Source organism: Egretta garzetta, unplaced genomic scaffold (assembly GCF_000687185.1).
Source record: "Egretta garzetta isolate BGI_Z169 unplaced genomic scaffold, ASM68718v1 scaffold85, whole genome shotgun sequence".
Classification (NCBI taxonomy): Eukaryota; Metazoa; Chordata; class Aves; order Pelecaniformes; family Ardeidae; genus Egretta; species Egretta garzetta.
The window spans coordinates 3511291-3537608 of NW_009259718.1; the positions used below are offsets into that span (position 1 = coordinate 3511291).

Here is a 26318-nt window from a genome sequence, read left to right on the forward strand (position 1 = left end):
CCCAGGGGAGCAGAGCCAAGGGCTGGTGGGGCCAGTGGGTCTTGTGAGGGGTGGGGAGCCGGATCAGGGGGTGGCAGCAGCAGGGGCTCCAGGTGTCCCTCCATCCTCAGCCCCCAGGCTCTGAGGTGGCCCCAGGAGGGTGGGCAGGGGCCAGGCGGGGGTCACTCACCCACCAGGCAGGGCGGCCTCAACATGTCTGCCCCGGGCCCCAGCACCCCTGTTCTGCTTGGTGGCCCCTGGCAACGGTGGAATGAGAAGGGGACAGCGTAACAGCCAGGCTGGGGAGGCAGCACGGCGGGGAGCTGAGGCAGGGGCCCGGGGGGGTGTGAGGGGAGACAGGCATCCCACGAGGAAAGAAGAAGCCGGGGCCATGGGAACAAGGCAAGCAGGAGGAGCAGAACGAGCCTGGGAGCTCCCCTCTCTGCTCGGGGACATGGTGGTGGCTGGCAACAACCTGCAACAGCATTTGCTGCCCAAGCTGAGGGTACCCCGAAAGCGGTACCTTTGAGGTACCTTGCACCCCAAAGTATTTTGTGCTCCTCCACAGGAGAAAGGGGACAAAAATCTCTTTCTGTTCTACCTGCGGGGACCGAGATGCACCCTGTGCCTCCCCGGGGAGCGTCCCGGCCCTGGCTTGCTTCAGGACATGGTGGGAAGCTGGCTTGATCGCTCCTGAGCAGCTGTGCCACTTTCTGAGCCCCCAGCGAGTCCCAGGAGCACCAGCTGGTCTTCCTCTGCCTTGGCCATGGGTGCCCTGAGCGCCACTCTCTGCATGTTAAAACCTTCCCAGGCAAAAGGTGGAATGGTGCCAGCGAAAGAGGCTTTGGGACCACTGGTGCAGAGGTGCCGAGAACCCCACAGGGCTGATTTTGAGGGAGATCCACACTCATGTGCCTGTGCCCGGCTCTTACTGCAGAGACCGAAGTGCAGGGCATAGATGCAGCGACCCACGTGTGTACCCCATGGAGAAGCAGCCGACACAGTGCTCCCCGCGGCTGGGCACTTTCTGACAGGGAAAGACATGGCCATAACCATCACAGGCAAGCAGCTGTCAGGGTGGTTGGAAGGAAAATGCTTGGCACAGCAGCTCCGAGAACTGCATCCGTAAGCAAAATGCAGGGTGGCATAGCTGCTTCATGTACCCATGGCATCACCCCACAGCCTCAGGTGGGCTGGGAAATGACACCTTTGCAGAACCAAAGAGGAGCTGCTGGCAAAGCGGATGAAGTTTTTGACAGCGTAGCAGGATGCTGCTGAAGAAGTCACTTCTGTCACAAATCCTGCGAGATGTGAGCAGCTCTGCTGCATGCCACAGCTGCAGAGTGCTGTGGCTGCGGGGCTGACACATCGCCTGCCAGCACCCTGAGTGGCCCTGCAGGTCATCAAGGTGAACGCTCGCGTCACCGCAGCCATGCAGTCCATTGCGCCTGGCAACGGGATGTAGCTCTGCGGTTCCTTGCAGGAGACAGGCTGTGGTTTGCTCTAAGAGACCTCGCTGGAAGGTAACATGTCTGAGAAGCTTGGAGCCTGACCATTTAACAGCAGCATTGAATTTTAGGATGCTTTTGCAGCTTCTTAGAAACACAGTGACCAAGAGACATTTTCCAGATGGCTCTTGCCACTCACATTAAAACAGGCAATACTGCTGGGGCTTGCAAATTTTAGCCAGTTCCTGGTCTTCCATTGCTTAGCTTGAGACATATTATTAACTGATTTGAGACAGCTCCAGGGCCTTGAGCTCCCCCACTCTGTTAATCCCCTCTGCTCCCCAGTGGCAATGGAGCCCAGGCTGAGTTCTGTCATCCTGATGTGCGCAGCTTCCCAGGGGAACTCAGTGCTGACCTCAGTGGCTGATGGAAATGCATGGTCTAGGCATGTGCAAGACCAAGCACACCAAGATGGCATGTCATGCAGTGTTATTAATGTCTGGTAGGTGCTGGCTACGTGGCCTGCGTCTACATGTGCCAGCAAGAGATTTACAGCGTGTGAAAACAGGAAACAAGAATGAAAAGACCAGAGTCCCTGCACATACACTGAGAACTCAAACACAAGGCAGAAGATGAAGGAGCTGTCAAAGAAGTCATCCTTGGTTGATGCTCTAGTAGCAATGCCTGTGAAGGAGCTACTCTATATTTGGAAAGAAGGCGGTTAGTGATGTGAGGACAGGTTGGCTACTTAGCACTTCTCAAGCACTGTGGCATACGCTGGATTTGGTTCAGATTGTCAAAAATCCTTCAGGGAACTCTTACGGTCCACGAGTGCATTCAGAAGCGAACTAGTCTGCGGCGTGAGCTCAGCAGGGTTGGGAGGCTGCTGTGCTGTTCAGCTTTCTTTGTGCCGACTGGCTATAGGGCGCTTGCGCTTTAAGTTTCCGCAAAAAAGGAGTCATCTTTGCAGGATGGATGAGGGCAGGAGGAACAGTAGTTTGGACAGGAGGCATCAGTGCAACAAGATGGGGGGCAGTCTACTCCCTACTGCGGTGTCAAGCAATTGCAGTCAGTGATGTGCAGTACAGGGGCGATGTTAATTCCAGTATTTTCTGATTTCTGAGGGCTAACTTGTCACCTGTAAGGTACTACCCATGGCTCATTACAAGCTGTATAATTCATGCACTGAAGCAGATTTGCAACCTTGTTTTCAGAGCCCCCACAAAATGGCATTTCCTGCAGATGATGTTCCTGTGCCAGCCCATGCCGAGCATGCAGCCGTAACCCCCAGGCCTACAGCATGCCTGAGGCCAGCAGTAGGTACGTGTAACAGCAGGATAACAACTTGTTGCTGTTAGAAGGAAAGGAGTTGCATTTTCCATGTTGCTATTGGATTGCTGTGTCGATTCTGAGCTTCAGAAGAGCCTGTCTGGTTTGTGAGGGACCACCATTGGCAGACAGGCTCCTCTTCCATGCTAGTCTTGCTCTTGTCTTCAATACTTTGGTTCTTTCTCAGTACTTTTTCTGCTCTGCATGTTCCACCACAAACACCACCACCAAGAAGCCATGTCTGAAAACCTCTCAGAAATCCCAGGTCCGTGGCTCACAGACCCTTCTTCCTCTGCTGCAAGGGTTATATTGACCCTTCCTTCATCAGACTGATAGAAAACATCACAAGATCAAGGTGAGCGCCCAAAACCATCACCATCTTGGACGTGACATGCTGATCCAATTCCCCAACCCTTTGTTTCTCTTCTACTTTGTGCAGATGCATGGTGTATAGGGCATAATCCTCAGCCCAGGACAGGTAAGGGCCATGCCTAGAGATGTCAAATAAAGCCAGAAGAAGCTGACTTCACTGTATCAACACAATGCTGAGCTGGGCCCTGGCTCTAGTGAGCAATGGGACAACAGGGAAGAGGTGACTGTGGAGCCAGGTCATGGAGATGCATAGCATGGTTCCTCAACATGCACGCTAGCCTGACCTGCCAAGAAAAAAAGCTCCTCAGGCACACAGAGCACTTAACTGAAGAAGGCGGCATGATGGCCAATGTTTGTTAGACTGTGCCATCTCTGTGAGTTAAATTGGGGGGGACAGGGGGAAAAAAATGTCTGATCAGCTTAAGACACTCATGAAGGTGGAGGCTACAAAGATTAGGTGTGAATTCTAGACTCAGTGCCTTGTCAAGCAGCATCCATAGAAAGCATTTGTCTTAATTTGAAATGTAAGCAGAGATGGTAGAAAAATGCTTCCAAAACCACCTGCTGGGGGGAGGGAGGGAAGTGATTTTCAGAAAGGAAACAAAGGAAATTCTGGTAAAAATACCTAAATCTGTTTTCTTGTGTTAGCTGGAGTGAAAAATCAGAGTACTGGTATAACCATAATGGTGCTGTTAACTGCAATATGTTTGCACATCAATATGTTGCTAGAAAATAAGCACTAAGCTCTTTGCTTGTGGACGGGGCAGTGAGCAATTCTGCTTGTGTAGCTGTTAGGACTTAGGAAGGGGCCAGCAGAGCCCCTGAGACACACCAGGTTAGGCATTGCTTCCAGAGCATCAAAGGAAAGGGAAAACTGTGGTACCTTCATTTATTAAAACATACACCTAAGACAACGGCAACACCATGAATGGGTAGAGAAGGGGGCCCAAATCCCATCGCAGTTCTAGCCTCTCCCCTCCATGGATGACAACATTCCACAGCAATGGCTCCAGGTCTCCTTGGGGTCCCCTCTCAGTCGTTGCCCACCGGGCTCACTTTCTTGCTAGATCCCAGTTCCCAGGGCATGTGGTTTTGCTCCGGTCTCAGCAACCAAGCAATGATTTGGCAGCTCCCAGGAACTCTGGCTTGCGCAGGTGCCCTTGGCTCCGTGTCGGCTGCAGCTCTGCTGGTGGCACTGCTGGCTCTCACTTGAGGGTGCAGCAGCTGGGAGTGAGAGCAGCTTTGCTCCGTTTCATGCGAGGCGTTGGAATGCACAGAGGAGCCTCCCTGCTAACACAGCGCTGGCACCTACAACCCTCTGCCCATCGTACATCTGGGCTCCCCTCCCCATGCCCCTGGGCACCGGCCCCGTCTGCGTGCACAGCACAAGCCCTACCAGCGGCCATAAAGTCACCAGCAAAACCAGCTTCAGAGGCAGAGGGCAGCCGTCTGCCCGCAAACCAAACAGCCTGGTGGGGGAATGGCAAGGAGAGGTGGAAGATGGGAACACCATTAGTCTGGGATGTGGGAAAACGAAGCTGCTGGCTGAGACAGCAGTCCCTACCCCAGCGCCTACAGGACATGGATTTAGATGTCTTCCAGTGCTGCATCTGGAGGATGTGGAGCTGCACCTCAGGAGTGTGCCTGGGCTGCTAAGATCAGCTGCCATCTGGTACTAATGGAAGAGTGGACAGCCCAGCCAAGAAGCCATCAGGGCCATTGCACAGCAGCCAAGTCAGAGGTCCTCTTCCAGCTCAGGCCTAGGTCTTCCATGAAGCAGAACCTACTTCAGTAGAAGAGCCTGATGCTGAACACCTTCACCCTGGTAGCTACGGCCCTGTGGGAAGGGATGTGGGTACCAGCCCACTCAGAGAAGGGCTGAGGTCTTCATCTCCACAGACAAAAGCACTAGAGCATGCTGATTTAAACCAAAATTATATGAATTGCTGGCTTTAATCACAGGTTAAATAATCTTCATTCCACAGTTGTACTTTATTTTTGTAGATTTACTGTCACTGGCTGAGCACTATGCGAATATGCTGATAAATATAGACTTTACATTAGAATTGGCACTCATTTTAACTTGGTGGATATGTTAATCTATTCACATTTATACAAGCACTGTACAGTTATAACATGCATTAATTCAGATACTTAATTTACATTTTATTTTGTTAGGAAATAGTGAATGAAGCATTTTTTTACTTGTCATTTAGAAAATGGAATATTTAATTGATTGCAAAAACAGCATTTAAAAATGGTTTCTTGAATTAATAATACAATCTAAAATGGAGTGAATTCGTAAAAGCATGCTTGAGTGAACTGCTCTGGTCTTTTTAGGCAGGCTGGTTTAATGCAAGAACAACCTGATCTAACCACAAAGTTAGCCCTAGTGTGAGCAGGAGCTTGGACTACAGAGCTCCAGAGCAGTCTCTTCCCACCTAAATCTTTCTGTAGTAACTAAATGGGTTCTTCCAATGATTGGATCCTTCGGGCTTTCAGAACAAGGAAATCTCACGGTCTCACACTTTTTTTTCTCACTTGTTGTCAATGTGTAAATAATAACTCCAGCCTTTTCTCCTCCCAGCCTGGTTTTCAGCTTTGAATGTGTTATTCCTTCAATGGCAGCAACCCAAACCACTGAAATTAAACTGTACATCTGCAAGACCAGACCAAAGCGGGCAACTCGGTGAGCATTTTTTTCACAGTAGGCTTTAGGAGCTTAGTGTTTGTCACAGGTTTGCCTGTCCTTAAGACTTGGGCAAAGATGTCTTTTTTAAACTGAGACTTAAATTTCTTTATGTATTCAGAAGAATAAACATAAGTTTGCATAAATTAATCAAGATGTTTGACTATTTTTATAAATTAAATGCATTTTATTTGATAAAACCAGCTATGTTTCTTCTAATACTGTAACTACCAGGCAACGGAGTTGGAGAAACTTCCTTCAGTTGTCTTTGGAAAGAATGATAGGGCATTTTGTTTCCTTCCATTAGTCTTTAACTCTTCAAATGCTGCAGTCTTCCTTGCCTACTGCCGCTGCTTTACAACAGCCGGGGATCACATGCTCCCCAGGTGTTGCCGCTCAGCTTGTCCACATCTCCACAGTTTGTCCTCCTGGTTCATGGGGCAGGGAAAAGGTAGACTCCGTGGTTGGTTATACAAAGGACGAGGGCTCAGAAACTGTCAAACCAGACAGGTCTGCTTCGTGCAGAGCCCTCAATCTCAGCTTGCACTGAAGTTTGGGTAATCACGCTATGTTAAACGATTTACCAATGAGCGCTTTGGTACGTGACCAGCGTGCCTTGCCCTGCTCCAGGAGAAATGAAACGCCAGCGCTCCTGTTTGCCAGTTCGCACAGGACTGTTCACCGTGGTTGCATCGTGGTCTGGGCTTAGTCACCGCAACCCCCTGCTGTTCTTTGGCTGAAGCTTCGCTTAGCCAAGACAATAACTTGATACCCTTCGTATCCCTCCTCTCTGGGACTCGGAGGAAGTGCCACCCCTGCTCTCAGAGGGGAGCAATCCTGATGTCACCTGTAACTACGACTTCTTGACAATGTATACCTGCATATCTGCAATGAGAAACATCTTGAGAGGACCTGGTCTTATTTTCAGCCAGTATAAGCAAGTTCTCTCCGGGGAATGTTTTTCTTCTCTGCTGCCAACTTGAGATCTCTGGCAAGCATTCAAATCTTGATTTGAAGCCTTAAGATCTCTGGCAACATCACCTTTCAACCTGGAGCCACGCAGCCGCTGCTCCTTATCCTAGCGTGCTCTGCTACAGAGCGTTTTGCTACCCAGCATACCTCTCACCTGATTTAGGACCGACAGCAGCCCTGCTTTGAAGGGGAAGCTGGACCAGATGACCTCTGAGGGTACCTTCCAATCAGTGTTTCCAATTCTAAGGTACATATATTTATATGCAGTTAATTGCCTCATAAGAATTCATCCCCGATAACCTAAGTATTGCTGAAACATGTTCTATGATCGAGCCTCAAATAGTCTGCTTAAGCACAGAAGCCTTACACAGCCTGTTTAACAGGCAGTAAGAGACTGTCGACCACATGGCTCTGAACGTATAGTTAGGTAAATAATATCTTAAGAGCGCTGAATTGAAGGCTGAATGTCGCTGAGCTATGGGGCTAGTTTAATCACTTGCTGTGTTTGTAACAGATGAAGAAGGCCCCACTGGTGAGAGGCGATGGTCGTGGCCGGGATGGTTTCTGTGCACATCACGCAGCAGCCATGGCGGTGGCGGAGCGCGGGGGACAGGATCTTGCTGAGGGTACCTGCTCACTGGAAAGGGGAATACTTTGCTGAACAGCCTTGCCCAACCACTGCTTGCCCTGCTACCTAGGAATGATGCCCGAAGTTGGGCAATCACCGCAGGACAAGATAAACTGGTCACTTGTGTGCATGACCAAATATTATGAATAAATATTGAAGAGGCTGGCAAAAGTCTTCCCTCTTGTTGTGCTGTATGGCTCCAGCTTCCTGGAACTCAGACCTGACTTTACTCACCAACCAGGTTATTTCCAATCACTCTAAAAGGGCAATTTCTCCAGCTCCATTTTAGAAAGTGTTTATGTTGGACTGACAGCTGTTCCAGGAAATCTGCAAGCTAGCCACTTCTTTAAAGGAGTTCATGATTACTTTGTGTATCCCCTCTTTTAAGCCCTTCAGTTCTAGGTGAAGTAGACCTTTCAGATCCCATTACCGCTAACAGTGATACAGGTAACTATTAACAGTGATCTTTAAAAAACAAAAAACAAGTAAAGTAATTTTTTACCTTTTTTACTCCTTCCAGTCAAACTGATTTTGTTTTGTTGGCATGGATTTCTTGCTTGTTTTAAAGAAAAGCAATCTGCTTAACTGCCATTTCTGTATTTCACATCTGGACTGCTACGGCAGCCTTCTCAACCTCGTTAAGGACCAGCACAGACCTGGCTCTTCTCCAGCCTTTTAGGCTTTCCCTTGCAGTCCAGAGACTGTCAGAGAGCAGACCACAGATGCCTTCGGGTGGCTTTCACAGGACGACAAACACCGTCTAATGAAGACTGAGGATCAAAAAAGCGTTCACCCCAATAGATGCTATTTAAAATCCTCCTTACTGTTTGCCTAGGAAGTACATCATCCCCAGATGACACCAGCACCAACACAGAATAAATATTTACAGAACACTTCCCCCTCCTCTCATTACAAACAATTCTGCTATCTGCAGTTGGTAATGGACATGTGCCATGTTCAATTATATCAAAAACAAAAGGCATTCTAAAAAAAGCTGCTTATGTTTCTAGCCTTGTCGCTCATAGGCTTTGTTCCCACTGGCTTCATTCTTGTACTTTGTAATTTCTAGCTTCTGTTGATTCGATTATTTCCCCCCCCCTTTAGTGATTAAATATCACAGAGTTACTGCCCTTATTCCCTCTCTTCCAAGGTTAGCTTTTAATGTCCTTTCGTTTGCATTTATACTTGTAAGCCATTTAAAAATCCTCAGTTTTCATCTGCATTTTTGTGTAAATTCCCTCTTCCTGTAAGTCTTCTCCGGAGAATTCCCTCAGCTGCCACCAACATCCCTGAATGCCCCACGCTGCTGGCTGAAGCACCCCTTCATCAGACAGAAGCAGGATGCAGCAGCAGGATGGGGGGTGAGTGGAGCTTCCCGCTAGCACCCCCTGCCATTTTCTGGGTCTGAATCAGAACCTGGCCTAGGTGTTTCTCATCTGTTTTGCATTCAAAGTCATCAGGATGTTCCGATTCTCGGCATCCCAAGAAGCACAATGGTAACCCTGTGCCCAAGCTTTAGCCTGAAAACAGGAGCATTCTGGTCTGCCTCCCCCTTTCAGCATCCTCCAGAAGACCCAGCGCATGCCTATCCTAAACCAGAGCCACCCCGAACGGTTTCTCCTGCGCGGTAAACAGCACCTATGCAATGGGCCATCTTGTTTCCTGGTTTGGTGTGCAACACACCCCTGCCCACTCACACGGCTTTCCCATCACACCACATGCGTTTATAGACCTCCGATCCTTCATCAGCAGTGGCTTACGTTACTGGGCCACCACTTCAAACACCTCTCTAGCCTGAAGTTCCTAGGAAGCTTGCTGCTAATGGTGGCCGTTGCAATCACGCGTCCTATCCCATCAAAACCAAACCACTTAGACGAGTGTTTGCATCCTTTGTCACCCTCGCACTTTGCCCAAGGCCCATTTTCAAGTTTGGACAACATCCTCCCTTTGTCCTGTTATTTGAGCACCCAGCTGGTACCTGGATAAACCCCAGCTGAACAAATCTGTTCTCCCGCCCCAGCCTTCTCACCCACTGGATGATGGCGCAGCATCTCCTGTTATGAAGACTGCATCATGCACATAACCAACATTTTCCAGGACTTACTTCCTCTCTGTTTAACCCCAGGAAAATGGTTTAAGACAACCTGGGACTGAGATCCAGACCATGGCAGCGGTACCACAAACCATATGAGACATAGTCTGGGTAAGAACTTGCCTCTCTTTTTTTCTGGACAAACTGGGAACCTGAGCACCCCTTCCCGAAGTAAAAGCAAGGGCTGACTCAGTGCTAATTTGCTTGAAGAGAAGACTTAACACCAGCTTCTGAGCTGATGGCTTGGACAGGGTCCCTCTACAACTACAAGGTGAGAGTAGCATTGTTCTCCACCTACAGAGTCCTCTGAAAGGTTTTAATAATGAACCCCTAGAAGAGCTTTGGCTTCATGACTACAAGAACAAAAATGCTCCACTGATCCTCATTCAAGCTATCTATGTGAGGAAAACATTTCATGTCTCAAGTGAAAAGCTAAAACCCTCCTGAACAGCAGAGAACAAGCAGGAAGAAGAGACTCAAACTCATCAATCCCCAGGCCATGCCAATGGAACAGACAAAAGGCAGCTTCAGTATGGATCATCTCCTCACAGTTCCCTGCAGACGCTACAAAGGGAAATGTGTCTTCAGTAATTGTTTTGGACCATAACATTATCTCAGTGACAACAGCTGGAGTTTCTGGCAACAAGGTGATCCAAGGGGAAAGTGACCCACTGGGGAGCAAGTCATCAGGATATCTGCAAAACCCATCCACATTCTTGGATGCACGTGGTTTGTCCTGATGGCTTATTTTGTCAGCTGTGCTGCCCAACAGCCACAGTTAGGGTTGGCATTCTACAACGTCCACCTCGCCTCGTCTGAGAGAACTAATGAAGTAAACAATCCACCAAAAATCTGAATCAATGTCCACCCTCTTGTGGGGGCACAACTGAAGGAGCAGGTATTTTTCACAGCCACTAGAAAGTTTGGTAACCTTCTGCAAGTGTACTGGGTATGTTTTTAAGCCTGACTTAGGCAGAAAGTCACTTATTAACAGTGTTCAAGATTGTTACGTGAAGACGCTGTACCACATTCATCATTTACAATAAAAGCACAGCTGAGAGAAGGAATAACTGAAGAGACCAATTGCCACAGTTTACTTTGGAGGTGACAGCAAGGCAAACACAGTATTTGTTTCAATGAACTTTATTTAATTCTGTATTATACAAGTGGGATCTGAATCCCCAAAACTTCCCATCATCAACATAATGGAGAAGCCCCACTGCACAAAAGGGAGGGAGAATTTTGGAGCCAGAAGGCAGGCTAGGTCAAGCCATTTCTCCCCACGTGGTCAGAAATTCTTCCTCCTTCACACAATGTGCTTCCCAGACCAGCAGGTTTACCCCAGGAACAAGAGAGACAAAGCTAGCTCTAAATGCTCCTCCCTTCTCCTCCTCTCACCCAAAAAAAGAGGCTGCTCAATGCCAGTAGTGGAATGGTTAAAGACAGGGAGTACATTAGGCTTTAAGTCTCTCAACCAGCCCACTAGATTAAGAAGTGGCCTGGTTACTCCCTCTCTCCTGAGAAAGATCCAGGAAAATCAAAGACCTAAAATGCTGAAGACTTACCTCCTTTCCTTCCCCCATCCCATAGCCTTGTTCTCTAAGCAGAGAGTAGGCAATGAACTCTGAGGAGGCTGAAGGAAAGCCAAGGAAAATCAGGGGCTACCTGAATCCCTGGGAATCTGGTGGCTACCCTGGTGCCCTCATTCATTCCCTTTGAGGTTCAGAGACCTGTTTGGAATAGTACACAGAGAGGGTCTCCCTTAGGGATTCGGAAGCAACCAGGGATACAGAACACACAGGAACCACCGTGAGGGTACACACCATTCCAGGGATGGCCCAAACCACAAACAGGGCAAGACTCCCCCCAGCCAAGGCCCCAAGGGCTGGGGGAGCTGTGATGAGGCCCTGGCAGGGGGAAGAGAGCTCCTGCAGCAGTACTGAGGGCTCACGGGATTTTACTTCTTCTTCCTCTCCTGGGAGCAGCGAGGGCAGAACCTGGTAGAAAAGGAAGTAAAAAGCCAGAATTTAGGGCATGACAGGAACCTCAAACCTCAAACATACAGTCCCAAAGGACCTTTTCCAAGGTCCCAGACAAAGCCTTAAGTCAAATTTTCCTTTTTAAGAGGGCTTCTAAGTGTGTACATACAGTACTCGCCCTTCTGCCACCCAGGACCTCCCCTTTCCAAAGACCAGGGGGCCCTCCAGGTTGCTTGTTCACTCACCATTTTCCTCTTGGTTTTGTTGTCAGACCCACACAGGCAAAATGAAACCATTCAATGGAACACTGTTGGGATGGAGAGCAGTCAGTTAAAGAACACTTTTCTTTTGAAATCATTGCTTCTGGGCTACTGAAGCTTCCCAACATTTGATCACAAACTCCTAAATCCCTAGCAGTGATCAGGGAATGAAGACTCACACCCAACCTACACATTGTTAGCAATAACTCTCCTCCTCCCTTGCTAAGAGTGGGGGCAAGAAAACAACCTGTCATTTTAAGGAAAACCCTGAAGAAAGATGCACTTACCGGGCCCTAGCAAGCTACCCCTCTGCCCTTCCAAACTATCTGAGGCAAGCCCTCTTCCTGTCACTGCTTGCTCTATCAGGCCCCACCCACGCAGGACAAGGCTTTCTGTGCAAGCCTCTCCCTGCTCCCTTCTCCCCCATTTCCATCAAGTGCAGGCTCTTACATCTGGGTTGTCACAGCCAATCATCTCCCCATAGGAGACCTGGTGGCAGAGGCAGTAAGTAGGCTCATTGGGGTCCACGGGCATATCCAATACATCTGAAGGGTGCACATTTCCAAAGGTGACCGAAGGCATCCCATACTCTGTGCTACTGCAGGACAGGAATAAAGTAGGTCAGCAAAAGAACTGGCTTCGAGAGTCCCTTCATGTGTCCCAAGACAATGCCCTTGTTTGCCAGAGGCGAACATACACCCAGCTCCACTGAAGTGACCTGCTTTCCCCTTCATGCCATGCTCCCCTGAAAGAAAAGGTCTCCTTCCTCTTGCTTCCCAAGAAGGGGCAGGGGATGCGCTGTCTGGTCTGGATAGGGATCAGATCCTTTGCAGGGAAGTTTGGCTAGCCCTCCCTTGGGTCTGATTTGCAGTCATGCTCCTCATTCCCGCAAATCTCTTAAACACTTACGTGCGGACAAGCTTCAATTTCTTTTGGGCAGTTTTTGGTGCCTCCTCATCAGAATTCTTCCCTTTAGAGCGAGCACGGGCAGCTTTCTTCTCTTTTTGGGCTCGGCCCTCTGGTAAGAAGAAAGAAAGGTGTTGCATCTGCCACCCCATCAAAACAGACACCTGATAGTAACAACCTCTCCAGCACTAAAATACACTCCTACTTCAGAGTGCATATTGGCTTTGGGCCATGCACCCCATCTTAATTTTATCTAGCGGCCTTGAATATGCTCACACAAGAAGAGCCCAGGTCACCATCTTTTTACCTGTCCTTCAGATTCCAGCGTAACAGTCTTTGATCTGTACCACTCCAGTGCCTGCCTTCATCCCCACCACTTCCATAGTCACTTGGCTGCCTCCTGTATCAATCTGCAGCCCAGTGGTGGTACTCACTCTTCTTGCCCTTGCTGGAAGAACTGTCATAGTCACTTGACTCTATCTGCTTCTCCTTCAGGTCTGCTTCAAAGCGAGCGAGGTCTGTGTCCAGCCGCCGGATGTGCTTATCAACCTGCAAAGGCGACAGTGACCAGGAGTTACCACAGAACAGAGCCCAGGAAGGCAAAGAGGAGAGGGCACAGGGCTTGCACTAAGAGCTGAGAAGCAAGGGCTAGTAAGGGCCTAAAAAGAGAGATCAGGGCCCTCCAGGCTTGGGGGCTTTAGTACAGTCTTTCATATAATAAGCACTAGAAACTTCCCTTCATACCATCTCGTAGGTCTGCATAGCCAGCTGAACCTTGTCGTCCCCAAACTCCTTGCATTTCCCATAGGCCTCCTGGATTTGCTTGAGAAGCCCCAGTTTTTCCTCCGAAGACAAAGTCCGTGCATTGCTGATATACTCCGTGGCCAACTTATCGATCTCTGACTTGAGGTCTGAAACAAGTTTACCATTAAATACATAAACACACACACTACATTGCCCTCCATTAAGAGAGACTGAAGGATCAGAGCAACTGCAGGCTTCCTCCCCAGCCCTGAGATCCCCATGATAAAGGCAAAGGAAAGAAAAGCTGGTCAAGCTGCACGCTTCCTTAGAACCATCTCTAATCCTCACCTTCCGTCCTCTGATCCAGATCTCGCATGAGCTGGAAGTTTCTCTGCAATTCAAATGGCAGGTTCTCAATACCTGCGGGGAAAGGAGGATACATGGAGAAGTCAGGAACCTGTCCACAACACCAAGGCAGGAAAAAAGCTAACTTGACTGGCAACAAAACATACACAAGCCCAGCAATTCCCAACACCCTTTCCTGGTACACATTCGTGTGCCTCCATTCGTTGTCAACTCCAGAGGAGAGAGGCTATAAAAACTTGATATATTTAATCCAGGAGCATAGCTATATAATACATACTAGTTAACAGAAAACAGCTGCTATGCAGAAAGGCCTACATTAAGAAAGCAGAAAAACAAAATTTGTAATGAAGTGAGTCATTATAATACAACATATCCATCCACGAGCTCCATTCAGTAATGAAAAAAAATACTACAACAGCTTGTAAATAATGCCATTTAGTTATTTCTATACAAGGATGTAAAAATTAAAGTTGATCAAATGCTAATTCACTAAAAAGTGAGTCTGTTTTAGGGCATCAATTTTACATATAAGGGACAGGAGACGCTTTGTGCAGAGCCAAAAAGCAAGTCTGAGGCAGGATGGGGAGCAGTGAACAGCAGCCTTAACCCTCTGTCACGTGTTCCTTGTTCTGCCTTCTGCACCGTAATCTCAGTGTGATCTGTCCAACACCTGGAATGGTGCTATACATTGTGAATAATAAATGTTTGTAGGGCTCTGAATGAGCAGTGTGAAGTTGATAGTCAATTAATTTTCAATGCGCTATGCTACTCACCCCCTAGGCATTACCAGATGCTCAACTGACAAAGCTGATAAAAACAATTCTCATTTTGCCATGCCTGTCTAATCAAACTGAGATCTAGTGTCACTGCATTAACCTGAAGTCCAAGCTTGATTGTTGCCACCTTCATACCTAATAGAAAAAAAAAAATCTCTTGCAGGTTTTTAAAAAAAAAAAAAAAAAAAAGCTGGGGGGAAAAGCTCTTCAGAAACACAACATAAGCATGTCTGCTTCCTAAACCCACTCTCCAACACACAGAGAGTGTAAATGAAGGTGTGTCTACCCATCATCAAATCTGTCTCATACATCAGTCCCAGCAGCTGCCTCTATTTTCAGTGTCACATGTTTCTACAGTAGAGCCATTTCCCTGAAATGCAATCAGCCGGCAGGGAAGGTCTGTATGCGAGAGGCAGATTTTAACAAGTACTACACATAGGCCATGAAATTAATTCCTGTAAGAGGTAAAACCAACCCTGGGTATCACTGTTCTCAGATGCTGTTCCTTTAACTTATTTTTTTTCACAAATATAGAAAGTTACATACAGAATCCTTGTAGGTAAACAAGCTATTGCTTTAATAGATTTCTGTTGCCATTTCTAATTTAAACATCTGAAAAATGCTCAGATAGTAGGTGTCCTTAAGTACCCAGATACATAATCACACAGCAGATAAACATCGCCCCCCCTTCATTCAAGGACAGTTCATTGACAAAATCAAATTCTTAAAAAATTAGTAAGCAGCAAAATTAAGGCTGTCTGCACATTCCTAAATTGGACACTTCCGCGTTTGTCCAGCACAACAGACTTCACACAAGGTTCAAGCAGCCGACTACCTGATTACATCCCTATGGCTCAAAAAAGCATCTCAGAAGACAATGAGGAGGACAATCCTGAAAATTAGCATTGCTTACAAAGGGAACTTATGGCAGGGATGAAATCCAGCTTGGGATTCTCAAGACCATGCCTTTTTCCTTCCTGCAATCCCCAGCCTCCTCAACTCCAAACCTTTCAACTCATACAGCAAATGAAACGTGGGTCATACTGCAGCATGCTACTTTTCATTCCTCTCCAAAGCATCCCCTGCAGAAGACGAGACAGGTATCCTCCAGAGGAAAACGGTATCTGTTCTGCACTGCACATAGTATGTCAAATTTACACCGAGTTTATTAATCCTGGAAGATCACGACTTCTAAATTCTTGACTTTGTGGTTTTAAAAAAAGATTAATGTCATTTCTTTTTCTCTTCTAAAAAGGAAAGTCGGTGAAAGCACAAATTGCACCAGATACAGTCAGTTTTCCCTCAGCAGGGCTAGAAACCTTTTAGATAGAGCGAGCAGCTGAGCTAGGACAAAACGCAGTAGGATGCTATTCTCCAGGCAGAACAACCCCACAGAGGTTACGGCCACGTTTCACAGCGATGTTCTAGCAGCAGGAAAGACTCAGGCAGGACTTTGCTTCTGCTGCAGAACCTGAAAGGGACTGTGCTCTAGTTTTTACGGCTGCTACTGTAAAAATCTGCCACCACCTGTGACTAATGCCTGGAAAGCCTCTGCCCTCCCTTTACCCCTATGTGCTTGGTCTCACCTTTTCAGCCTGGGCCATCTCCCTCCTTCAGAGACCCTCTCCTCCCAGCCCCTCAGCCAGGCCAGTGGCCCCCCTGCCTCCAGAGCTCTCGGCAGGGCAGAGAGGGGCGTTATCCAGCTCCACTCTGGCCTAGCAGGGGCTCAGCACAGACACAAGCGGCTGAGCACGCAGGAGCAATGATCTTCCAGAGGCTCGTTAGCTGGGCAGGTTTCCGCGGGGACTGATGAGACAAACCCCTGTCACTTGAGTTCCTTCCCTGCTAAAACCAGCAAAATGATTTCCTAAAAACCCAGCAAAATGTTTCACTCTGCAGATCTATTATCAGACCAACATTCTGTAATTGCTTCGTCAATAAATTGGGAGAAAACAAAACAGTACAGTGACAGTACAGCAACTTTAGAATCAGAACTGTTATAAAGATGCTTCATCTAGTCAACCAAAAGTGGAAAGAAACCGAGCACAACATTAAAAATTATGATCCAGAGAGAGTTTGGCAAGCACAAAAAGCATAACAAGATGAAGCTGCAGCTAAGCAAGTTTTAACTGAGCAAGAAACTATTTGTATGGTATATAGTTTATCTAAGCATGGGGAAGTATTCTACTATCTGCAGCTTAACTCAAAAGCTCTTGTCTACCCTTGGGGGGGGGGGGAAGTGATGCCCTGCATCACAAAATTTATCACAGTGGTTCAGAACATGCTGAAATTGCTTGGCCTGTGCCGTGCTGGCTATCAGACATCACCACCCTAACAGTCCCACTAAAAAAAAAATAATTTCCATTTCCTCATTCCTACTAACACAACACACTTTCCCCTAGCCTTTCTAAAAATATTCATGTTATTTATGTAGTTTTGTTTCCTCCTGAATGTCTCCTTCTTCCTTTACAATTAGTTTGCTCTTTCTTATTATTGTAAGAGGCACCTGAACTTTTCACAACTAAATACTATCTATTGTAAAATATGCAAATAATCCTAAGATTCCAGAACGGATCATAGTAAAGAAAAAACACCCTACAGGCATCCTTGATGACTAGAGAAGAAGGCAGTGAAGGGCAGTCGCTCTGTCCCAGACAGGCAACAAAGTGACAGGAAAATAAAGTGAGGGCCTCTTTCCACACAAATGGTGTGGCAGCAAAAGAGGAAGAGGAGGATGGTGAAGACGTACAGCAAAGAAAGTGCTAGCAAGGCCAGCAGCTTGGCCCAAAGCGTGGGCTGGCATTAACGCAACTGTGCCCATCTGCACAGATCCACGCACAGCCCCCCTGTGCCCCACTCGTTCCTGTCGCAGGACAACTACCCTGAAAATCATCGGCGCAGGTCTCTCATCGAGTTTTTCCCACCCTTTCCTTTTCTTACCTTGTTTTCATTTCGTATCACAAGCTAGAAGTCTCTCCACCCACCTTTGTCTCTCCTTTCCTCAATTCTTATCCCTTTGCTACCCCCATTCTTCTTTCATCTCCTTTATTCTCCACTTTCCTCACCATTCCTTCTCCCATTCATTCTTCTGCAGGCATCCATAACCATGCTGCTTCGTCCCTTGAGAAGCACGCACTCTCACTCTCCAAAAGTCAGGATCCATCACCACCCTCCTTCCCCTCCAATTATTATGATTTTATTTATTTCTCTTTAGAAACACATGTGGGGTGTCAAGCGTAGGCAACTGATATTTAAACTTCAGCTGCTTCAGATGTTAACTCTGACATACACGCACACAGAGCGAGCCTACACAACCTGGTAACTTAGACTGTGCTTCATTCTCCCACAAACTGTGCCAAACAATGGGTTTGTACCGTGACAACGTCCAAATTCCTAAGAAGAGATCCCTTGCACCAAGCACTAGACAAATACATGGTGCCTTTCCCGAGACATCTGTTCACCCACCAAGTCCAGGTGCACGTTTAAATTTATTAAAAAAAATGTGAAAATACATTTTGAAACATAACCACGGTTGCTTTATTGAACAGTACAGATTTCAGCAAACACTTTAAACACCACATTGCTGAAGGTAATTAAAAAAATCCTGCTTGTGCCAGGGACTGCCATAACGAGAGGGTAAGTTCTTTGCCCCCTGAGAGAGGAAATTGGCTGGGATCTTGCAGGGGAAGCACATAGGACTTCCAGGTACCCTGTGATTCTCATTATTTTGTAGCATTTGAAGCATACTGCAGGGCAACTGGCTTACAGCAATCTTGAGGAGCTGCCTTGCTTCCTCATTAGGGGGAAAGATGTCTTTTATATCCCTCAATCCCTCCTTTTAAAGGGTATAACCCTTTTAAACTGCTGCTTCTACTCTGTCCTGTGTTCTCAGCTAATTATTTATCCTCCTACATAGTTTACTGAAATTGGTGCACGAGCATAACATATACCTTTCTATTCATGTATGGCTCAGCCCTACTGCAATATACGCATCCTAGCCTGCAACGCTATGCTCACAACAGCTCTGTAAGGGATACCCCTACCACCGACGTTTTTACAAATGGGGTACTTGGGTGCATGGTAGACTGACTTAGCCACAGGCAGCCAGGAATTTTGTGGCCATGTGATATACCCCAGGCTCTGGGCCAGTGCACTGCACACTAGTCCACGCACGTGCATCTACTTCAGGCACTGTCCAAAGAAAGAGTATCAGGCAGCAACGACAGTCAACGTAACAGCCACAGAAACTAATACTCCCCCAAAGAGTGGACCCTTTCCTCAGGAAGGGAAGGTCTCTTTGTCTTTTTCTTATTACATTAGTTCAGTGCTACATAACCCACAGCCAAGACAGTAGGCAACATTGTTAAGTCTCAGAAAAGGGATCTTTATTGCTGTGTTAAAGATCAACCTTGATTTCAGAAGCTTGGAGGACTTAGAAGACTGACATGTCAAATGAGACTCGCATCACTCTGGGCACTTCCAGCCTGTCACAGATCTCCAAAGGCAGGGACCACCACCAAAGAGATCACAGAGCTGTTTGCCAAAATGGTGACATTGGATTTGCTGTTGGGTAAATGAAGAAACAGAGAGAAAATGCAGGATGCTTTGTCTTGTAAAGCCATCTTGTGTCACCTCTGATAAAAATACCAGTCAATAACAAAATCAATTCTATATAAACTGGTCATTAACAATAATGAACGTATTAGGTTTGTGTGGGCTGTGCCAGTAGCTTTCACACAGAAACAAATGATGCCTGTGAATCACCAAATCCTCTCCCCTGTGTGAGATCTTTTGTAATTTTCCATAGATCATGTATGCTGCATCACAGATGCAACTAATCCAATGTCTCAGTAAGGTGAAAGGCATCCTTCACTACACTAAACCAGTGCTGAATATAGAAACAATTTATTAAGAGATTTGCATATCTAAAGTATGATGTGAGAAACTTTAGAGGCAACAACAGGGGGGTATGGCTACATGCTACATTGGGGAGGGGACAGGAGCAATGACAGTAGGTAAAGTGAGAGATAAAAACTGCTGGGGAATTTGGAATGCAGCCAGGACTGGGAAAGAATCAAGGGCTAGCCTACAGCAAGTTCTGACATCACAGCCATATGTCCTCTAAGAGTATTAAGATGACGATACACATCATGCTTTCATTTGATGAAGCTATACAGAGGAAAATCCAGACAGATATAGCTATTATGAAAGAATAATCCTATTTTACTGGGTTAGCTAATATTATCAAGGAATGAAAGGACATTCCCACGTCAGTTGTAGGAGAAAGAAAATGACTTTCAAGAGGGTGTAATGCTGCCCCTGTTGCTCTGTGTTGGCGTAAGTTTTCTAGTATTGACAAGCCCTGAACTGGTGCAAATCTATGTGCCTACTGACATATGCAAATAGAAAGAGCAAAGGAAAACTTGATGCCTCCCTAATCAGTATAAAAAAGGGGAAAAAACCCAAAAAAATTACTACACAGTACCATGTTAACTTACCAGCTGAGGAGTCCTCATCTAAGCCTGTTGTCCCCATCATCCTCTTCACTGAGGCAGGTATGTCCTAGTGTCTGCCTCTGGAACAGGTCCTGACTGGTGGCCTCCAAGACAACGGAATGAGTATCAAGCAGCCATCTGAGCACACAGGCCAGTGACATCCTTCTACCTCTTAAGATGACCAAGGTTACTAGCCCTTGGCTGATAGCTCTCCCAAGTGTTTAGGACTAATTTAGACCAAACGTTGCCAGAATCTAGTTCGTCGGAGGTTTGGGGTGGGGGAAGATGATAGCAACACTTTTTTATTGTTTTGTTACCATTCCTCACCAACATTTTATGCTGACATTTATTCAGTAACAGACCAGCTCAACCATATGGAAATTTGAACTTCCTTCCAGTCTGGTGCACACTTCCCAACTGGAACAACGTGTGCTCCCCATTCACCAAGGCAAATAAAGCAACAGCCTCATCAGTCCAGGCAGGAACACACGTGGTAGACAGTGATGGCTGGAACCAGCGGGGAAGGTGCTGTTTGGTCCAGAAAGCACACCCATAAACACGATTCTTCCATTCACCTTAGCTATCCGAGCAACTGGGCAGACATGTCCTCAGCAGTAGAGCATAGGTAGGTGAGCGGAGAGGTCATTACATAATAAATTCAGGCACCAGACTGTTGAGGAGAGGTGCACGCCTTGGTTCTGTTGCCACAAAAGATAAACTTGTGTGTTGTCACTGGGTATGCTCACTTTATTCTGATACCTGCTAAGTGTGTAAAGAGGGAAGCATTGATGGTAGAACATATATGCGGTTGCACAGCAGTTCCCTCTACTTTAAAGATAATCCCTACACTCATGGCGCAGTGACATATAAGCAGACTTGTAGAAAACTATTTGGGACTGTTTTCTGAATATACTTCAACGATGCCTATTACAAAGAAGCTCTGTGATCCTCTTGAAAATTCCAAACATGAAGAAAACTCAGGGTTTGCATCTCATCTTCTGGAAAATCTGTATTAGTCACCCTTCCTTTCTCCCCCTCAAAGCCTCCACTACAGTATTTCTAACCCAGTACCAGAGCAACTACTGAGCCAAGTATAGTAACTCAAGTTTGAGCAAGCACAAACCCCTCTAGTAAGTCTTCATGCACATGCAATCTTCTCATCACAAAACATTGTTTTCTTCCTTCTTATTCTTCCTCCCTTGCTTTCTACATCTCTAACTCCTTTACACCCATAGTTTTTCCCCTACTGAAGTTGCACTGCTTTCTTGGCGTGAGGAAAAGCACTTCAGTATCTTGCTTTCTCCCCTCAGAAGCAGGCATAAAATGGTTTAGACACCAGAAGGAAGACAATATGTGAAGAAATGGAAATCTTTTTATGCTTAACTTCAGCCACTGAAGAGAACTGAGAAAAGAGCCATACTCAAAGAAAAACACTTGGGAGGAAGAGAACTGGAACAAGAAACATTCCTCCTCTTCCCCTTCCCCGAGTCCTTTGGCTCAGTGCAGTCATTGAAGGGGCAGCTTCAGTAGGATGAAGGAAGGAAGGTGATCAGAGTAGACAAGATATGGAGTTCCTCTCTCAGGATGCTCAGCACAGAAGGAACGTGCATATTTTTCTGCTGCAAAAACATCTGCTAGGAGCATAACACATTTCAGACAGATATGCTTTGCAATTAACAGGTTAGAGCAAAGGCAAGGGCACATCTAATCCCAGTTTCACATTACAGCAAGGACCTGAAAGCTACTGAAATACCAGACCTAAGAAACAGCGAAGAACCCTTTTACTAACAGAACTGTTGTTAACTTGGCTATTCCACAAAAAATCTCCTGGAAAAGAACTTTAGATGTCCAAAGTAGGGGACTAAAAATTTATTAATTGACAATTGAGGCTGACAGCTTTGTCAGACCACTCGTGCATTTTAACATATAGTTTTTAATTACCTAACGGCATGAGATTTTCATACAAGGCATTTCTCATTTCCAGTGACTGAGCAGTGATTCAAAGATTTATTTTATTCTCTTTGCTCAATACAGAGTCATACACACACAACCCAAACCTCAATCTGAAAATTGCCTTGGTAATCAGCTTTCCAAGGTGTTCATTACTGTGACATTAGAATGCTTTTTCACAATGCCGCTGTGGATTATCCCACTTCCCTTACCAATAAAATAAAGGTCAAGAGATTTACTGAGGCAAGGAGATTAAGGCCAGGGCGGCCAGCTAATTACAAACACAACTCTTGAAACATCTAAAAATGCTACATAGCCTGACTATTCAAAATTATCTGTTCAGAGCAGACTTCAGCTGCAGCTATGAGCATCCTGCACATCTGCTCCTCTGACTACAAATTTTCACTCATAATCTATGCAAGGAGAACCTGTAAAAAGCGTGACCCCCAAAATAAACACAAACATCAAACTCACTTTGTCAGAGTGGTATTCAACTGCCTCAAGCATGAGGCCACTTTTTTTTCTTCCTACAATCTTCACTTAATTCATTATACACCTTCCTTTCTTCAAGGATTTGAAGAGGTCCTACAAACAACTGCCCTCTTTCATCACACACTCCTCACTCATTCCCTGAGCAGATCCATCCAGTAAACCATATGAAAGAGAAACTCTGTGGGAGGAAAAAAAAAAATCAACTGAAAAATGTGTCTGCATTAGCACTATAATACTAAAAGTATTCCATTCCAAGAAGTAAATGTAAATATTAGACATTTTTAAAAGAGCTGACCAAAGATTCTGGACTATTTATTTGTATCAATTTTTAGGAAGTTTTGAAACATTAGTGAACTACTTTAAAACTGAATTGTTTTTAAAATACTGAAATGTAAAAAAAAAGGCGGGGGGGAGGAAGGAGCAAGGGGGAAACTGAATGCTGTCAGGCAGGCACAAAAAGAAATGGAATAGCTTATCTGAGATCATCACAAAGAAATAAACGAGGGTGAAAATGTAGATTAAGTGTTAAAAAAAACTTGCCTGACTGGACCTTTTTTGGTAAGAATATACATTTCATTAGTGAAAATAATTTTTTAAAAGTCATTAAACTACAGCTTGCATCAAATACTCAATGTAACATCAGAATGTACCTTGCATAATGAATAAAAAACCCACCAAAATAAGATATACTAAAAGTACTTTAAACAGCTACATAAGGCTTTAGAATGCATTACAGAGAACTATCAGCAGCAGCTGCACTACTCATGCAAATCACACACAAAGCAGTTCTCAATTCAACAAAAGAAAAGTCAGTTGCTTGGAAGTGAGTTACAGACTGGAAGAACGAGAATGGAAGGAATAGACCACTGGGACAGCAAAAGACAGCCCGGCTGCAAACAGGTACTTTCCATCAAGTCTTATGGAGGGTAACACATTTAGGAATGAGCAATATAACTGATGGATAAAGGATGCTGGACTGCATTTCTAAGAAACGGAAAGACTGTATCATGTCAGTATCATGGTAGATAGTTACCTGAATATGAGCTCCGAGCTGAAACGCAATGGCAAACAGGGATAAGGGCATACCCAACACAAGAACGATAACCTGACTTCTTTAGTTAGTACCTATGAAGAAGACTGGTTACTAAAGGACTGTATGTATTTTCAGAGTCAGAACTTCAAGTAGGATGTCAAAAGATTAGAGCAGGCTTGGAGAAGAACAAGACGGCTAATTAGAAAACCGAAAAATAAGTTATCACAGGAAATTTTTTTTTTTGCTAAGTTACCAGAAAGAAGGTTAAGATTTAATCAATTACAATCTACCCAGGTGTTGTGGTTTAGCTGCAGCTGGCAACTAAGCACCACCCAGCCACTTGCTCACCCTCCCCCCTCCAGTAGAATGGGAGAGAGAATCAGAAGAGCAAAAGTGAGAAAACTCATGGGCTGAGATAAGAACAGTTTAAAAATTGAAATAGAATATTAATTATAAATTTAATAATAATACTAATACTAATAGAAACAAAACCTGGGAAAAAACAAGTGATACAACTGCTCACCACCCACCAACTGACGTCTTGCCAGTCCCTGAGCAGCAATCACTGCCCCCCAGCCAACTCCCCCCAGTTTATATACTGAGCTTGATGTTATACAGTGTGGAATACCTCTTTGGCCAGTTGGGGTCAGCTGTCCTGGCTGTGCCCCCTCCCAGCTTCATGTGCACCTGGCAGAGCAGGGGAAGCTGAAAAGTCCTTGACTGGTGTAAGCCCTGCTCATCAACAACTAAAACCATCAGTGTGTTATCAACATTCTTCTAGTACTAAATCCAAACCACAGCACAATGCCAGCTACTAGGAAGAAAATTAACTCTGTCCCAGCTGAAACCAGGACACCAGGGAAGAAACTTTTAATAAGGGGACACTTCAACATGGCAGGTAAAAGGCGTTCTAGGTGCAATGACTAAATATTGGAACTGTGAAAATTAACTACAGACAAAAGTCACAAAACCATGACAGGAAAGCCTATCAGCAAACTAATTTACTGAAGACTGAGATGGATGCTCTTTGACTCTAAGTATTACAATTCATATGATGAGCTTTTCTGAAAGAAACTCTAGATTAAGCACACCAACTGTCCTACAATTAGTTAACAAAGGGAAGTAATGTTGCATATACTATACAGGACACCAGACAAAACTGAAAAGTCCTTAAGAGCTCTAAGTGTATGCAAAAAAGGCTAAACTATTGCAGCAAAGACTGCTTTGTTCTTCCTGACATCTTTGTAGCCAGATTTTTGTAAAGTACTTTTAGATTGTGCACATTACTTTTTTTTAAACAAAACACCTTTAAAATGGCAGTCTACACCACCACATTGATATCCACCTTCAACAGCATGAGCAGGAGATGCATCCATGCAGGACCACACAGCTGAGAGAGAAAATAAGAGTTTGTAATTTTTCTCTGCATGCTTGTACTAGAGGGGAACAGAGGAGCTTCCAGGGGGTTCATCGATTTTAGCTGACAGTGACGATGAGATCTGGAAGTGTTTGACTTTGGTGGGAGTACTCTCTAGCCACCAAGTGCATCTACAGCTTCCCTTCTCTCCGACTTGGTGTCTACCATACCTCTCACTCAGCACTGTATCTTTCTCATCCCTGCCTAACATCTGCAAATCCCAGTCTTTCACTCCTTTATCTTCACACTGCAGCTCTTACTCAAAATACAGTTATGCTCTCCCAGTAAGAAAGCCCTGCATTCTCCCCACGCACTTACTCTTTGTCCATCTGCTTCCTTCCCCTCTTGTCTAGCCCCCATTTTCCCAGCTCCTGGCCATCTTTGCTGAGTAGCCTCAGTGAACTGCAATCTTCTACAACAGAATGAGAAGAGCAGAAGAGCATGCACCTTTGCTCAGCAATCCTTGCTCCTCTCTGACAGTCTGCCTCCTCACCCAACTCTTCTTCCTGGCTTTTGCACCCCCATTCCTCACAGCTCCTAGATCCTTGCCTGTTCACTTCCAGCTTCTTTTCAGCTTCCACTGAAATCTATTATGGTTCTTGAACTTCCTTAATTTAATTCACAAGAGGTTTCCTTTCCTAATGACAAAAGGAGCACTGCAGACACAAGGAATGAGATCCTCTGTCTCTGTACCAACACCGTATCAGCTCTGAGTGGGAGGAAAGCTGGTGTAGTGAAATTACTGAAGAACCAAGCTCCAATCTTTCCAAGCATATGCAAATGGCAAGAGATTTAACTTGGTCAGTTATAGTGAAGTAAAAGACACGCTGCCAGTACTACCATGCTTTAAACACATCACCCCATCACCATGCTCTCGTTTCTAGTCTTGACACCAGATCAGAAAGAAAATGTGAAAACAGCATTCATCAAAGAACAGGTTACTACATCTTAACCCATTAGTACGTTCCTTCAAAAAACCTCCTCTAATCAGTCTACTATTTTAAGAACACAGGGGAAAAACACACGTTCAAGGTCTTATTCCGCAGAGGTCTGAGTTTGACAAGGTTATAAGCACCTTAAGGCAGGATGATATCGTAGGAGGGCTCAGGTAATGTCACCAACTCCATTAAGTATTTACAGAGCACTTCTCTGACCAGCAAAACAGGACGGCACTTTTAAAACGACAGGGAAGGAATCTGTCGAATCCACCTCCCTACAGATACAAAAGTTACCTTCGGCTTTATTTCACCAGCCCTGCAGTTTATCCCGGGAAAGCCACTGACAGCCAAGCCGCCGCTCCGCACCGGGCTCCTTCGTCCGGGAACAACCCAGGCGCTCGCCGCCGGTGGCAGCGCGGCGTGCCCACAGACCGCAGCGGGCCCGGGCTCCCG

General features: G+C 45.9%; 2 protein-coding genes across 13 annotated transcripts in view; both read right to left on the reverse strand.

The window, feature by feature from the left end:
• The window catches only part of LOC104126532 (acrosin binding protein), a 14928-nt gene extending 14734 nt beyond the window's left edge, over positions 1–194 (reverse strand). The window contains exon 1 of the mRNA XM_009639118.1: positions 170–194. Within this exon, the coding sequence (XP_009637413.1) occupies positions 170–194 (25 nt within the window). The remainder of the gene's footprint in view (positions 1–169) is intronic.
• Positions 195–10667: 10473 nt separating this feature from the next.
• The window catches only part of ING4 (inhibitor of growth family member 4), a 16940-nt gene continuing 1289 nt past the window's right edge, over positions 10668–26318 (reverse strand). The window contains exons 1-9 of one of the 12 annotated variants that reach the window (XR_004842049.1): positions 20039–23851; positions 13747–13818; positions 13399–13565; positions 13089–13203; positions 12658–12766; positions 12199–12346; positions 11734–11795; positions 11333–11506; positions 10668–11239 (exon numbers count right to left, since the gene is read on the reverse strand). Coding sequence is in view for 11 of the 12 variants with exons in the window: in XM_035894510.1 (XP_035750403.1) it covers positions 11467–11506; positions 11734–11795; positions 12199–12346; positions 12658–12766; positions 13089–13203; positions 13399–13565; positions 13747–13818; positions 20039–20078 (753 nt within the window). In the remaining variant the exon portion in view is untranslated. Of the gene's footprint in view, positions 11507–11733; positions 11796–12198; positions 12347–12657; positions 12767–13088; positions 13204–13398; positions 13566–13746; positions 13819–14537; positions 14721–20038; positions 23852–26002; positions 26307–26318 lie in introns of those variants that run through there. The other 11 variants (XM_035894510.1, XM_035894512.1, XM_035894511.1 and 8 more) reach the window with 11 other exon arrangements.